The sequence below is a fragment of the Gadus macrocephalus genome, chromosome 7 (genome assembly GCF_031168955.1).
Source record: "Gadus macrocephalus chromosome 7, ASM3116895v1".
Classification (NCBI taxonomy): domain Eukaryota; kingdom Metazoa; phylum Chordata; class Actinopteri; order Gadiformes; family Gadidae; genus Gadus; species Gadus macrocephalus.
In genome coordinates, this window is record NC_082388.1 from 19,102,362 (window position 1) to 19,119,024 (window position 16,663).

General features: G+C 45.0%; 2 protein-coding genes across 3 annotated transcripts in view; one reads left to right on the forward strand and one right to left on the reverse strand.

Moving 5' to 3' along the window:
- Positions 1-8,537, forward strand: part of esama (endothelial cell adhesion molecule a) — a 40,140-nt gene extending 31,603 nt beyond the window's left edge. For both annotated transcript variants that reach the window (XM_060057174.1, XM_060057175.1), the window contains exons 2-7: positions 1-114; positions 2,342-2,543; positions 2,986-3,141; positions 3,688-3,807; positions 4,265-4,394; positions 5,581-8,537. The exon at positions 1-114 is cut by the window's left edge and continues 38 nt beyond it. In XM_060057174.1, coding sequence (XP_059913157.1) covers positions 1-114; positions 2,342-2,543; positions 2,986-3,141; positions 3,688-3,807; positions 4,265-4,394; positions 5,581-6,334 — 1,476 coding nt within the window. In that variant the 3' untranslated portion in view covers positions 6,335-8,537. The remainder of the gene's footprint in view (positions 115-2,341; positions 2,544-2,985; positions 3,142-3,687; positions 3,808-4,264; positions 4,395-5,580) is intronic.
- The window catches only part of fez1 (fasciculation and elongation protein zeta 1 (zygin I)), a 14,007-nt gene continuing 5,496 nt past the window's right edge, over positions 8,153-16,663 (reverse strand). The window contains exons 3-10 of the mRNA XM_060057177.1: positions 15,853-15,940; positions 14,147-14,233; positions 13,502-13,694; positions 11,748-12,097; positions 10,383-10,463; positions 9,726-9,801; positions 9,554-9,619; positions 8,153-9,275 (exon numbers count right to left, since the gene is read on the reverse strand). Coding sequence (XP_059913160.1) covers positions 9,259-9,275; positions 9,554-9,619; positions 9,726-9,801; positions 10,383-10,463; positions 11,748-12,097; positions 13,502-13,694; positions 14,147-14,233; positions 15,853-15,940 — 958 coding nt within the window. The 3' untranslated portion in view covers positions 8,153-9,258. The remainder of the gene's footprint in view (positions 9,276-9,553; positions 9,620-9,725; positions 9,802-10,382; positions 10,464-11,747; positions 12,098-13,501; positions 13,695-14,146; positions 14,234-15,852; positions 15,941-16,663) is intronic.

Sequence of the window (16,663 nt, forward strand, 5' to 3'; positions counted from 1 at the left end):
GAGGTGAGGAAAGGGCAGACGGCGACTCTGCAGGCCTGGTACACCCCCAAGCAGGGCACTGACATCAGCCTCAACACCATCACCTGGACCTTTGTCACCAACAGCACAAAGCTGGTGAGCCAACGGCAACAAGGGAGGCGTGTGTGTGTGTGTGTGTGTGTGTGTGTGTGTGTGTGTGTGTGTGTGTGTGTGTGTGTGTGTGTGTGTGTGTGTGGGTGTGGGTGTGGGTGTGGGTGTGTGTGTGTGCGCGTGTGTGTGTGCGCGTGTGTGTGGTAGGTGATGCTTCATTCGTTTTCAGGAATTCTTATATACCATAGATACACGCATGCAAACACTCACACTCACACACACACACATACACCAACATAATATTATAGTGACAAGCTGCAATATAGAAATAGCAATGACAACTATTAAATATGTGAACAATTTAACCAACATCTAATAATTTTTTATTTTTTGTGTCTATAATGTCCCCACCTGGTGCTGGGATAGAGCATTGCAGAGAATGCTCCGCTCTATATACAGGCTGCCATTGTAAAGATGGAAGTGTTGCCTTGTTTAATTAAGGTTAGGGTTAGGGTTATTATACATTGAAACAATACATTTGGTCTAGATATCTGCACATTTCTAGATTAGAAAAATGTAAGATAGTAAGAAGTTTACAGTCCAGATGTTTGCTACAATGAACAGTGTATAATTGGGTGTCTTAGTGTCGCTGTGAAAAAAAAACAGAGCAACTGAAAGGAAGGATTGGGCTTTTATTTTCTTAAGCACCAGCTTTGTGGTTCCAACCTGGAATTAAACCAGGAACTTTTTATTTCAGCAACACTCCTGATATTCAAGTTAACAACCAGTGTTCGATGTGAGATTCAATTAGATCCAAGTCATATTCAAATACCTCACTTCCCCCCTCTCAACAGAGATTCAAACACAACCACACACACACACACACACACACACACACACACACACACACACACACACACACACACACACACACACGTGCGCGCGCACACACACACACACAAATACAAACAGAAAGGGGATATGGCACGAATACAAGAACATTTGGCAATTACATATAATTACAGAAAACGACACCATTTAACCATTTTCCTTTTAAATGATCTTGCCTGTTATGTAAAAATAATGCCAGGGGATAAATACAAACAGGGGATCCCCTCTAGTTCCACCTCATGTTACTATTTTAACCAACTAAGATTATCAGGGGAACAGGAACAAGGAATAGACCAATAATAGACCAATAACAGACCAATAATAAAAATAAAAAGCAAGGGTTTAAATGACGACTTAAAAGTCTTCAAATAAATCAGCCTCCAAGGATAAGAGAAAACTTTATACACTGAGGTCCAGATGGACAGAGCTTAAGAGAGAAAGATGAAGAGCTGAACATTAGTTGAACAGACAGAAACGGGTACAATAAAGTGAGTAACTTATATTGTAGGAGTTTTAAAACTGTCAAAATGATGGATGATAAAGTTGAACTACAATCGGGAGTTTTACTCCTTGTAATCAAGTTAATAAAATCGATCCTACCTTACAGGGAATTTCAGAAAAGCACCTTATTACCTTTTATTTAGGCATAAGCTTTGCTTCAACCAAAGCCCCGCCCACTGGCGGTGCCCCCCTTCCTGAGTTCCACCGACGTTAGTCCCTCCCCCTTTCCTGGGTTACATCCTGTAGACCAGGGCTCACCAACCTTTTTGAACCTGAGAGCTACTTCATGGGCACTGAGTCATACGAAGGGCACCCAGTTCTATACACTCTTCTGAAATAACAAATTTGCTCAGTTTGCCTTTAGTTATATATTACTATTAATGATTAATGATTAATTAACATGTCTTCACATAGATACTCATCTATGTGAAGACATGTTAATTAATTAGGTCATGTTAATGATTTCTCACAATAATTATCAACGATGACTTAAAAAAGGTGGGAAAGAGTTGTTCAAGAATGAGTAGTGCTATTTTTAGAACAGACCTGCGGGCGCCTCATGTGGTCATTGCGGGCGCCGTGGGCCCGCAATGACCACTGTGTGAGCACTGTGTTGGTGACCCCTGCTGTAGAGAAACACACCGGGACACTTTGTCAACCATGGGGCGGCCCGTTGGCTCACGGGTGGAGCGTGTACCCTAAAGGCACAGTCCTTAACGCAGCGACCCGGGTTCGAGTCCTGCCCGTGGTCCTTTGCCGCGTGTCCTCCCCTCCATCTCCCGTACCTTCCTGTCTATCTCACTCTGTAATAAAATAAGCAAAAATAAATCTTGAAAATAAATAATAAACTCTATCAAACATCTCCATCTCCGCTGTCCAGATCATCTCCTACACCAAGGACTCGGTCAGCATTGGGAAGTCCCAGTTCAGAGGCCGCCTGGGCTTCACCCAGGCCATGCCCTCCGCCGTGGTCTCCCTGTTAATCAACAGCACCCAGGAGGCCGACTCGGGCCGCTTCCTGGTTCAGGTCATCATCCCCGGGGATGATGACATGACCGCCGAGCTCCGACTCAACGTCGTCGGTGAGGACACGCCTCTGGGCCACGTCTGGGGGGCACCCATCACAGTCAAGCGGCATCCTCACATATCGTCCGTCCGTTGTTGCTGTTGTCTGAGGAGACCCAGTCGTGAGGCGGAGGGAGTTCAAAGCTTATCATTGGAAGTTGAAGTACCGAGTTAAAGAGCAAAGCATTGAATCCTGATTGCAGCTGGGTGATAGGTATCAGAACGATGAGGTTAGAATAGTAGTAATATGTATCCTCATAAAAGTAAGAACTGTATTAGTCATCAGTATAGCTGTATAGTTCACTTGATTTGTTTTGTTGTACAAAGTACCTTCTGTTGCCTCAGGCCATTGAAATGGATTGAAATAGAAATACCTCTCTCTCTCTCTTTCTCTCTCTCTCTCTCTCTCTCTCTCTCTCTCTCTCTCTCTCTCTCTCTCTCTCTCTCCCTCCCTCCCAGTGCCCCCGGCCGTCCCCCAGTGCTCCATGGCAGGCAAGCCGGTGCAGAAGGGCAATGTGACGCTGAGCTGCCGGTCCGGGGAGGGCAAGCCGCTCCCGATGTACAAGTGGATCAAGACCAACCCCACCTCTGAGGTGTTCTTCTCCCCCATGCTGAGTGAGTTCCCTGGAGCCGCGTCGCCACCCGACACCCCACACGCCCCAGGCCGGAGCTCTGACTTGAGGAGTTCGCATGGATAACCATGAATATGTGGGGGAATGAGTTGTGTCTTTGGTTGTAAATTTGCCACCCTCCAGTTTTCTTATTTCATTCAGAATTTTGCCGTTAGACATAGTTCATCATAAGACTGCCAATAGGCAGGATAAATTCACCGCCACAGAATACTTGACTTTCTTGCTGATTTCTGTTGGACAATTTGGAATAATCAGCGAGTCTGATTATAGAAAGGGTAGAGACTTGATCCTGATCTGAGGACATTGAAGTTAACCACCCTTGTTCCCCTGTGGTTGTGGAATACTGCATACCTTTGAAGTAGCTGTGCCTTTCACATGTATTTATGCATAATGTGTGTGTGTGTGTGTGTGTGTGTGTGTGTGTGTGTGTGTGTGTGTGTGTGTGTGTGTGTGTGTGTGTGTGTGTGTGTGTGTGTGTGTGTGTGTGTGTGTGTGTGTGTGTGTGTGTGTGTGTGTGTGCGGCGTGAAGACGAGCGGACCGGCACGCTGCGGCTGAGCAACCTGAGCAGCTCCATGTCGGGGAAGTACGAGTGCACGGCCCGGAACACGGTGGGCTCCGAGAGCTGCTTCATCAACCTGCAGATCAGCTGTAGGTTACCTCCTCTTCCTCTGCTAACACTCAACAACACACAACAAGCTCTATTTGACCTCCACTTCCTACAAATTCCCCAAACTGCCCATAATATAAATGTTCCAGTGAACGTAGGCCCATCCCCCCATCACGAGGCAGTACACATTTAAACTAACTTAATGAGACTCTTTTAACTCTTTTATAAATGCCACCTACTCCTTGATGACATGTAATTGAAATCCCTGCAAGTTACCTCAAATTGAGGCGGTATCACGAATAGTAAAGAGAGCATGTTAAGGACAGGAAATCCAAATGATGAACGGGGATTCACTTTAAAGGTGACATATTATACCACCAGGTGTGATTGTGGTTAGCCATTACAAGCCGTTTTGAAAATATGCCTCTTCTGCCATCACAAGTGGGTGGATGTTGTTGTATATTCTTTATTCCTCTTTGTTTGTTTGTTGCACTTCAGCCACCAACTCGGGGATGATCGCCGGGGCAGTGGTGGGCGCGCTGGTGGGCTTCGTCATCCTGCTCGTCTTCATCTTCTTCCTGCTGAAGAGGAGAAGAGATAATGAGGAGGAGATCGCCAACGACATCAAGTAGGATCATAGGCTCCAAAGCTCCCTATATACACCCATACCTTCACCAGGGAATGCTCCTATACCTAGCAGTCCTCCTCTGCTATAGCAGAACTTTATATAATCATCCACAGTCTGATTTGTGAGACAACCTTAAGACCTACACTTTTAACTTCTACTTTTATCTAGAGTAGACCTTTATTTCGGCCTGTACCTTTATCGAGACCTATACCTTCAACTATAATTCTACCTTTATCTAGACCAATACCTTCTACTATACTTGTACCTAAACAAGACCTATACCTTTAACTTGAGTAGAACTAGACCTTTATTTAGACCTATACCTTTAGAGACCTAAATCTTCAACTATACTAATACCTTTATCTCCACCTATACTTTTAACTATAATTATACCTTTATCTCCACCTATACCTTTATCTCCACCTATACCTTTTACTATCAGTATACCTTTATCTCAACCTATACCTTAATCTCAACCTATACCTTTATCTAGACCTATACCTTTATCTAGACCTATATCTTAATCTCTACCTGTACCTTTATCTCAATCTATACCTTAATCTCAACCTATACCTTTATCTAGACCTATACCTTTATCTAGACCTATATCTTAATCTCTACCTGTACCTTTATCTCAACCTATGCCTTCATCTCAACCTATACCTTTATCTAGACCTATACCTTTATCTCTAGACCTATATCTTAATCTCTACCTGTACCTTTATCTCAACCTATACCTTAATCTCATCCTATACCTTTATCTAGACCTTTACCTTTATCTCTAGACCTATATCTTAATCTCTACCTGCGCCTTTATCTCAACCTATGCCTTCATCTCATCCTATACCTTTATCTAGACCAATATCTTTATCTAGACCTATATCTTAATCTCTACCTGTGCCTTTATCTCAACCTATACCTTGATCTCATCCTATACCTTTATCTAGACCTATACCTTTATCTAGACCTATATCTTAATCTCTACCTGTGCCTTTATCTCAACCTATACCGCTTAATACCGCTTACCAACTTAAATGAATGAATAAACCTATGGCCAGCTAGACCCTTTTGTTTTGAGGTCTGCTTCCTGTTAACCCTCACACCACTACATCGTCCAGGTAAACGTGGTGACAGTCTGTAACATGGTGCCTCTTCTGACCCTAACCCCCCCCCTCACCCCCTCCAGAGAGGACGCCCAGGCCCCCAAGCGAGTGTCCTGGGCCAAGAGCGGCATGGGCTCAGACATCTTCTCCAAAAACGGCACCCTGTCCTCCATCAGCTCCAGCCGGCACCCCAAGGAGCCCTTCCACGCCAGCAACCACCACCACCAGCCGCCCCCACCCCAGAGCCACAGCCTGCAGCAGTACCCCCAGCGCCCGGCCTCTGACACCGCCTCCATCAACACCGCTACGGGCAGCATCGCCGGCTACCGGCCCCCCCAGCAGCAGCGCCACCAGGGGGGCGCCTCCACCCCCACCCAGTACGGCGCCTACAACGGCAACGGGGCCACCCTACCCCGGGACCAGTACCCGGACGGAGCCCCGCAGGAGCCCAGGGCGCACGGGGAGCACCCCCATAGCGGCACCCTGCCCCTGGGCCACACGGAGAGGCCCACCAGGCTGCCCCAGGCCCAGCCGCTGGCCCAGGGCTACGGCCAGGCCCAGGGCTACGGCCAGGGCTACAGCCAGGCCCAGGGCTACGGCCAGGCCCAGGGCTACGGCCAGGCCCAGGGCTACGGCCAGGGCCAGGACTACGGCCAGGGCCAGGACTACGGCCAGGGCCAGGACTACGGCCAGGTGCAGTCCGCCCAGCCCGCTCTGCTTCCTATCCCCCGGCCCCCCGCCCTGCCCACCTCCGTCATATCCGCCTCCAACATTGCCCGCATGGGGGGGGTGCCCATCATGGTGCCGGCTCAGAACCAGGCCGGATCGCTCGTGTGAAGAAATGAAGAAATAAATAAGGTCAAAATTACTTGAACGGCAAGTAAAAAAAAAAAAAAAAACAGCCATGGAAGCCTGCGTTTTTTGTTATGGTTTCATCGTTTTCCTCCAGTGAGTGGAACTGTGGAGCTTCACTGCTGGTATTCCACTGAGAAGGCATTCACAAAGACACAGAGAATGTCGGTTTGATGTCTTCCATGCAAACAGCTTTGTTCCATTATGATGAATAATCAAATGTTTGCCTAAAACATGAAAACTGCAACTTTATTTTTTTCTACAATATCCACCAATGAAGATAGAACTTTGTCCAAGATTGTAACAATCCTTCAAGTTTCCAAAAAACTGCATCAAAATTCCACATAGTTCTGCAGAATTGTACTAGTTAATGTTTATCGACTGCCTTTTTATGTGACTTCACTGTCTGGCTGACAAAATAAAAAAATGTAAACGCCATCCTATGGTTAGTTGTATTAGGGTCATTACACTGTAAGTTTAGAGTCTAGCTATACAAAGACGGTCAAATGAATGAAGGGGCAAATCTATGCTGTTTTATAGTTGGTCGTGTGTAACTTTTCAAAAGGGGTCGACTTGGCGGAGGATGATTTCCTCAGGGTTGATCCATTATTCACCATTCTGGGCCGTGCTAGGTGTGAAGACAGCTGGACGCATATGATAACATAAACACACGCCATATTAATTATATATTATATATTTTCCTGTGATGGTTGTGTCGGATTATTTGGAACACTGGAGCAAAATATATTTTAAAATGTGTCTTTATCATTAATCTTTTTTTATTGTTATTTCTTTCATTAATATTCTGAGGATGATGCATCCAGGAAGATAAACAGGATCTTCATTTGTATACACTCCTTTTACTCTTCACACGAATGGTCCAATATTGTGTACATACTAGCAGTGTACATTATATAAATATGACATATATTCAAGCCTTTATTTTTATACTGCAACGTATGGTAAGTGATTCAATTTGATGGAAGACAAACCAATGTCCCAAATAAATGTATAATTACTCGGTTGTCAAATTACATACAAATGTTGTCCAACCTAATATTATACTGTATCCTTAAGCTGAACATGTAGAATACGAGCAGTGTTTATATGTTCTTTCTGTATTTATGTCCAAGTCTTTGTATAATTTTTTCAATTAAAAGAGAATTGTTGGTCAATTTGTCGTTATTTGAACCATACAATAGCTTTTAAAAATATGTTATAAGAAAAAAGAAATGTCATCTTTATCACCAATTATATGTAAAAACATTTAAGACAAAATACTTAATTTGTCTTCATGTGTTTCAACGCTTACTAACAGGTGCATGTGGACTTTTTTTAACCGTATATCTTTTGTATTAAAAGGTGCAGTGCTTGGACCCTCCAGGAGAGGGCGCCAGATTACACAAAGACTGCCTTGGGTTTTCTTGAAACTGCTTATTATTCGTTTTATTTGATTCATTGTTGGTTGTATCCTCCTTTGGTCTATTTAGGTGGGTGCCGCAAGAAGCGCTCAAACATTGTAATATATTGGCTTGAATATATATGATATATTAATTAAATTTTAAGCCAATCAGATCGCTCAGATTATTTTCGATCTTTTCTTTCGCCACTCACATCGCTCTTAAAAATATATATTTTAAGCAAATCACATTGCTCGAAAAAATTAAAATCACTTTGCATTACAGCATTCACCGCATTTTCTGCAGAAAATTCTCTTTTCAAATGCCATTCATAATGATGACCTTACACACGCAATGATGAAACAACAAACAAAATGCCAAAACAAAAACCACTCGCATGACATACGGGTATACTGTTTATTAGAATAGGCGATTAGCAATTAAACATTCACCTACATGGCTCAAAGAAGGGCATATATGCTCAATCTGTACGCCTCTTTAATGAGCTTGTCCTGTCAGGAAAAATGACATTTAAGTTAATTCTGTGATCAACGCCCACATGGTTTAGATGGGGGAGGAATGCATTGTTTCATAGAAAGAAAAAAACTAAAGTATAAAAAATCTGCAACAGAGTATATCAAATATTAAATCCATTTCTAACAGAAATTACAAAAACGAAAAAAAAACATCAGAAGAGCACTGGATATTAATATCTTGGCAAAAAATTGGACAAACGAAACAAACATCCGGCACCCGTAATGTTTTCTATTTCCCATGGAACTACAGTACTGGATTGGCAGAAAAAGGTGCATGGCTTTTAGTATTCAGATGATTCATGTGAACCCTTTTTCACAGACAATACTAGTAGATGCAGTGCATGTGAATGGAGGGGGGTCATAATCATACGGCTGTTGCTTCGTGGGTCAATGAACAGGTGCATGAATGGCCAAGACTACCGTTCAGAGGTCACCTTTGAAACGGAGCCCATGAAAGAAAGGGGATCAAGGGAGGGCGGGAAGAGAGAAAGAAAGGGGTAAAGAAAGGAATAGAGAAAGAGAATAAAGAGGGGTTGAGGGGAAAGAAACATAAAAGAGACAATGGGAGAAGATGAAACAAAAAAAAGGAAATGAACAAAATTGTAACAATTTAAAGACAAGTGTTTTGGCGTACATTAATAGCGTGTCGTGCTCTCGAGAAGGAAATTTGTTAGTAAAGTCCTATAAAAGTAGAGGAGCCGGTTGCGCACCATTGGGCTAGCATTCGGGCGGCGGGCGGCCATTTTGGAGTCTGGCCTGAGCTTATATTGTGCAGGAGGAGGAGGGGGCGGGGGGAGCCCCTGGCGAAAGGCAGTAATCATAGTTAGGTGAGCAAAGGTAGGACAATGTCGGCGGTGGGGGACCCATGGCTGATAAGGGTACAGATGGTTAGCTCATGCAGCTCGGGACCAGGTGGAGGAAAAGCTCTGGGATCATGTTCTCCGTCACACGTAGGACCGCGGACGGTGGAGGTTTAGGTGGGACATAGGACTGCAAGGAAACAAGGAAACAGTGGGTTGGACCCAGCAGTTTACTGGAATGGACATTGTACGTTAGCTTTAGGCGATTCTGATCAATTTCAAAATAAAAGCCCTTGTGTTTCGCAAAAGAAAGCCCAAATGTAGATATAACTATGAAACAAAATTAGCAAACCAAAAGAGGGTAAAGGTGAAGAATAAAACTGTAAGAGGGGTCTAAACAAGAACATATCAAGTTTCAGGTTTAGGTTATGTTGTGGTGAGTGACGCGGTGAAAGCATGTTGTTTCACCTTTTAATATGTAGTCAGTTAGGAGTGCAGGCACCTTCTCACTGTCCTCCTTCATGGCAAAAAGAACTGCGGAGGAGGTTTGGGGGGGGGGGAGCACAGATTTGGCCGGTTAGACAAAATTCTTCGAAAAGCGACAAGATAATTTTCAGTGACAATATGTAACGTCTCTCACTGTTTGTGAGCATCTGCAGGTCTTCCACCGCCGGTGGGGTGCCCTTCTTCTCAAAGGGGATCACCGTGTTGAGATACTGAGAGCCAAGAACACATTGTTAATCCCCTATTACTCTTTGTACCACAGGGCTTTTTTATTTAAAGGGGACTTATTATACCACCAGGTGTGAGTGTGATTAGCCTTACAAGCCGTTTCGAAAATCGGCCTAATATGACATCACTAGTGGGTGTGTCCACCTAGATCTGTGCTGGATAGATGAGCAATGTTTACTTCAGTCCACTGGGTAGGCTGGTAGATAGATCTATCCAGCACAGATCTAGGTGGACACACCCACTAGTGATGTCATATTAGGCAGATTTTCGAAACGGCTTGTAAGGCTAATCACACTCACACCTGGTGGTATAATAAGTCCCCTTTAAACCTGTCACTCTGACACTGCAGCTAATTTCACCAGTAAAAAACCTTAACAAGAAAGTTTACATTTTCATGGTCCACTTTTTCCTGTCTTTAGAGGTGTGATAGAGCTATAGCTGTAGTTACAGCTCGAGCCACTAGAGGCTGCCACTGAGGAAACGTACAGTGCAGTGTAATGTGCCTGGGTGAACTCGACTATTAATAGCTTAAATGTCTGAAGGGAAAACTAGAACCCACACCCACCTGTTTGTCATTCCCTGTGCTTCCGAAGGTCTGTCTGATGCCGGACTGCAGGATGTTGGAGAGGCCTTCCATGCTGAAGCGCTGCAGGTCACGCACGCACACGCACACACACACACACACACACAACCATACATGCACACACACACACACACACACACACACACACACACACACACACACACACACACACACACACACACACACACATACACACAGACATGAACGCACGCACATGCACACACACGCCACACAGGCACACACACAGACACAACCACACGCACACATACACACACACCATTAACATGCAGCCATTTCATTTAATGAGTGATGCTCTGAGCTCATTAAATGAACTTTGGAGCAGTAGGATTTGGTAGCAGTAAGCCTCCTCTGACCTCTATAAATTACTCTAAAAGCTAAATCTGATAATGGTTAACGATGCTAAAATATGTTTTTCCGTTTGTATGTTAAGTATATAAGAAAAATAAAGTCAACAGGGGGGCAAGACAGCTTCTACCTCACAGATGCATATTATTGCGAGGTTGCTTTGGATGGAAGCATTTGCTAAATGAAAAAGAAAAGGCTAACAGGCTTACAGTGCTGACCCGGGGAAGGCCTTTCAGTGCATTGTTTTGAAAAGAGAGCAGCTTATTATTCAGCTAATACTGGCCTGCGATGTCACTACAAGGCTAATTAGAGGAGAGGCTGACTTCCACTTCAGACTCTTTCCTGGAAGCCTGAATGACTGCTAATGGACAGGAGATCCATTATATCCGCCCTAGCCGTGTAGCGGCATGGTTTCACCTTCCCCACTTCTAAATGCTTATCGGTAGTGCTGTAATTGAGTCAACCACTATGTGTTGCATAACTAGCCACTTATGCAATGACTGCACATGCATTCATAATAACAATGCAAACCATTAGCTAGCCTTACCCTCCCTAACCCTTCCCCTAATAGTCAACACTAAGGAGGGTTCAGTTTTCGGTAGCAGAGCATTTGCTGCAGATCAAGGGGTCCCAAGCTCATCTAAAAAATCAAACCCTTTAAACCAAAACCTTACTCTAAAACAAAACCTAACCCCAAATCCAAATGCTAAAATCCTAAGACGTAAACCAAAAAACCTAGCACTAAAGTCTAACCCGTAAAAAAAACACCCAACACCAAAACCTAACCCTTAAACCTAACCCTAAAAAGAAAACCTAAACACAAAAGCCAAACCCTATAATGAAAAAGCTAAACACTGGACTCTGCTCTGACAACAATTCTTGATTCTTTCGAGTGCTGCTCTCATCACACTCTCTTCCTCTCTCTCCCCCCCCACCCTCCCTCTCCCCCCTCCCTCCCTCCCCCTCCCTCCCCCCCCTCACCTTGGCCGGCATGCCGGCGGTCTTCTCGGTGCGTCCCGCCGTGTGGCCGCCCCCGCCCCCTCCGGTGCCCCCCCCTCCCCCGGTGGTGGTGGTGGTGGTGGTGGTGGTGGTCCCCGCCTGCAGGCTCAGGCCCTTGTCCCTGCGCCGGCGCCGGCTGCCCTCCCGCTGCTCCTTCTGCCGGTTCTGCACCTCCATCAGCGCCGTGATGAAGGTGTTCTTCACCTCCTTCTCGAACTCCAGCTCCTCGCGCCGCGCCAGCTGGCCCACCAGCTCCTCCGAGTAGCGCAGGATGGCCGTCTCCACGCGCTTCAGCAGCTCCTCCAGGGAGGAGGCCGGCATCAGGCTCAGGCCTGCAGCGGGGTGAAGGGGGGTGCGCTTTAGTGTCTCTCTCTGTTCACATTGCTCAGTGGAAGGAGAGGCCAGTGTCTCGACGGGCAACGGACAGCGTGTGAGAGAGAGGGTGGGTGGGTCATGGGGGGGTGAGGGTGTGTGAGAGCTAATGTGTAAGGGTGATTGGGAGAGTGTGTGTGAGAGTGATTGTGTTAGAGTGAATGTGTGAGAGTGTTTGTGTGATAGTGTATGTGAGAGTGATTGTGTGAGAGTGATTGCCTTAAAGTGTGTTTGAATGTGTGTGAGAGTTTGTCTGAGTGTGTGAGAGATTGTGTGAAGGTGTGTGTGAGTGTGTGAGAGTGTGTGTGAATGTGTGAGAGTGTGTGTGATTGTGTGAGAGTGATTGGGTGAGAGTGAATGTGTAAGAGTGATTGTGTAAGAATGATTGTGTTAGAGTGTGTGTGATAGTGCGTAGGAGGGAGTGTAAGAGTGTGTGAGAGTGTGTGTGAATGTGTGAGAGTGTGTGTGATTGTCTGAGAGTGTTTGTGTGAGAGTGATTGTGTGAGAGTGATTGTGTTAGAGTGTGTGTGAGAGTGTGTGAAAGTGTGTGAGACTGTTTGAGAGTGTCTGTGAGGGAGCGTAGGAGGGAGTGTAAGAGTGTGTGAGAGTGTGTATGAGGGTGTGTTTGAGTGTATATCAACAGCTTAAATGTCTGAAGGGAAATCTAAGAATACACACCCACTTATTATAAATCCTGGGTTTATACTGTATATCCAATAAACTGCAAAATAAGAGGGCTTTGTGGCCAAACTCTTAAGCTATTGTCCTTGAACAAGATTTATATGATGTAGTTAAGAAAGGGCCAGACTATTTCCATTCACAATCTCAAAAGTTCACGGCCACAGTTACAAACTGCAATTATGTGACACTAAAACAGAGCAAGGGGGTCCACAAGCTAACAGGGAGAGCAGCGCTGCCAGTAACATGATTACTTTTCCTCCCACCATAGCTGCAGAGATGCACCAAAGCATCTGTGGGAAATAAGAGCCAATTTAGTTGTGGTAGTAAATATAGCTGTCTTAACGCTAAACACTCAACTGAGACCTCAGGAGGAAATCCCTATTTTTTTTTGGAGGCAAGCTGCTTATTTAGAGGCTCTCATTTTTGCGATTTGTATTTTGTATCTTGTATTTTGTGTGAAGCAACATAAGAGAAAACAATAAAGAAAACAATAGGAAGAAAATTGCAAAAAAGAACATCGACAACACTGGGAAATAAACTATTCCAGACAAATTAATGATTCATCCTAAGCATTTGCATTTGCAAAATGCAAACGTGCTGGCAAAAAACGAAACAAAAAACAACAACAACAACAACAACAACAACAACAACAACAACAACAACAACAAAGATGGCCGCCCTACCCTCATACGAGCGGTTGTTGTTGGAGGCCTGGGACAGCTGCCGGATCTCCTCCAGCAGGGAGGGGTTGTCGCTGGGGGAACAATGGACGCTCTCCTCATCATCCTCCTCCTCCTCCTCCTCCTCTTCCTCCTCCTCCTCCGTCTCCCCGGGATCAGGAGAGTTCTCCATCATCTCCACTATCTCCTCGATCACCTGCAGATCCCATAGAGTACATGGGTGGTCAGAGTGGAGGGGGGATTAGGGGGTGAATAGGTGGATGGATGAATGATGAATAGTAATGGGTGACTGATGGATCGATTGAGGATTGGATGGATGGATGTATGAAGGATGGCTGGTAAATCGATGAATGATGGATGGATGATAAAAGGATGAATGGATGGATCAATGAATGATGTTGGATGGAGGATGGATGAATGGAGAAGGAAGTGGGATGGGAGCTGGGAAGCACATGTACACATGTGCAACATACCCTTTTCTCTATTTAGAGTGGAAACCCTGAGACATAATGTCTCCATTTGATGTGCATATAGCATCCCTCATCAATTATTTACTGCTCTCAACGGGAAAAAATGTGCATGACTGAACACTAAATACTGTGTATTGGTGCAGAAAAGAGAGAGGGCCAATCGAATCAAGACACACACCTGATCAGCTGTGATGAGCGGTTCGTCGTTCAGGCAGTTGGCATTGTCGTTCTTCTCGTTCATTTCCTCTTCCTCCTTCTCATGGATCTGAGGAGGAAGTCATGCAGATCATGAACGACCAATCGACAAGAACGATACCATTGTGACGTCATTAATGCTCCACACAGGCTAGTAACTCGCAGTACTGGACCGTGGTGATAAACACAGGAGCTCTGAATCCATTTCTGAAAACAACTGACAATCTGTTATTGATTAGTCCTGTCTGAACTCATCTGGAAATCATTCGCATTAATATTTAAAGAGGTTTGATTCAAAAACATAGATATATTTCAATAAATATTGCATGGATGATAGTTCTTTGGAAATGGGTATGAAGGTTAATGCAAAAAAAAAGTGTCCTTACTGCATCACAACTATTACGCAGACATGACCTCATCGTGTACTCTCTCTCTCTCTCTCTCTCTCTCTCTCTCTCTCTCTCTCTCTCTCTCTCTCTCTCTCTCTCCCTCTCTCTCTCTCTCTCTCTCTCTCTCTCTCTCTCTCTCTCTCTCTCTCTCTCTCTCTCTCTCTCTCTCTCTCACTCTCTCTCACTCTCTCTCACACAGACACACACAAGCATCACAGAATCCTTGAGGTCAACAGGAAATGAGTGTCAGCATTATGCAATAAAGTGCTATTGATTTTCCAAAATTCTTTCAACATAATAGCCTGCCAGGTAATAGACAGGTTGATTTGCTTCCCATAGTACGGCCTGAAGAGCGATTGATCCGGGCACCTATAGAAACATTTTATTGTGGCAGAAAGGTGATGAATGCATAAAACAGTATGGAAAATTTTCTTAGAAATGTCACTTAAAAATACATTGTGAGAAAATAGTAAAATAATAAATATTTAAAATGTTTTTACAGCCTCTTTCTTATTTTCTCCTAATTTTACATTACATTCTGATTTAAAATTTCTGATATATCATCTTGTGTGACTTACACACTGTTCATAAGGAGAGCGTTATTTCTCACCAAATACAGGCTACACCCACACTTACAAGCGTAAGACATTTTTATGTCCCCATTATAATTAATACAGTCTCGTACTGCACCAGAGAACATTCCCCACTGTCTACCATAGCCGGCGGTAAAACAGATTCACCCAACTTGGAAGTTTCGTGACATTATGCTTATCGAGCAATTAGCAGTTTCCTAGCAGGAACATAGCGGCTTGCGCTCGGCACAAATGTTGAAATAAACAAGTCCTTAAGAAGTCTCCCCCTAGCTCGCTCTCTGATGTCTGACACCATGCACATAGGACGTATTCTAATGTGCAACATTATGGCACTCCTATTATTTGGGACACAACACGATGAAAAGGTAATAAATGATTATTTAAGAGCGAGAACCCTAGAAAGTTCCATACAAAAAAGTGCCAGCTCCTCATTCTAGACATGACCTCATCTTCAACTCTCTCTCTCTCTCTCTCTCTCTCTCTCTCATCCTCTCTCTCTCTCTCTCTCTCTCTCTCTCTCTCTCTCTCTCTCTCTCTCTCTCTCTCTCTCTCTCTCTCTCTCTCTCTCTCTCTCTCTCTCTCTCTCTCTCTCTCTCTCATAAGCATCATAGAGGTAAACAGAATAAAACAAGAAAACATACAAAAAACAATCACAATCCAAATAAAGTCACAATTCCAAGGTCTGTGTTGGAAGTGGGGAGCCGTACCTCTTGGTCCGACAGGTTGCCGTTGAGCGCCTCGGAGCTCGGGTTGTCCCAGCTGGAGATGTAGTTGTCAGTCAGGGCATCCCACACACTGAAACACAGGGACAAAGCACACACACATGTGTAAATAGACACGCTTCATGAAAAAGCACTAAAATATGTAAATGTTCTAGCGTTCGTTTGAGCACAACAATGGTCGCCCATGGCGTTTGCAGTGTTCCAGTTGTATACCAGCGCGCTGTACTCCAGTCTACTACAACCTCCTACGCTAGTCTGTGTCTTCCTAGTGACGCCATCTTAAGCCTGCAGGCGCTCCACCACGCAGCCTACAGCTCAGTTAATACATCACCGAAGAGCCTGGACGATAACATCCAGCCGCGCCGAGAGAGAAAGCGTCTTACTACTAGGTTCACAGCGTCTCGACAAGAACATTCAGAATTCAAAACACGGAGAAAACACCTCCTCACATCATGGCTGGGAAACCGTGTCTGCAGCCGACCACAGCCAGTCTCGGTGTTTGTGAGGATGTGTGTGAGAGTGTGTGTGTGTGTGTGTGTGTGTGTGTGTGTGTGTGTGTGTGTGTGTGTGTGTGTGTGTGTGTGTGTGAAGAAGGAGGGGACACAAAGCCGGGTATAGAAGGGCCCTCTTTGTTGGTCTTCCTCCGCCCGGTTGGGGCCCCTCATGAAGGGCCTCCTCTCCTCGCCTCTTCCTCCATGGTTGTGTTGGCGGGGCCCGTGCCAGCCGGCCCCCAGTGGCACGGCCCCGGACCCGCCAGCACAAACAAAACAAACACAGCCATTCAACACCCCCCGTC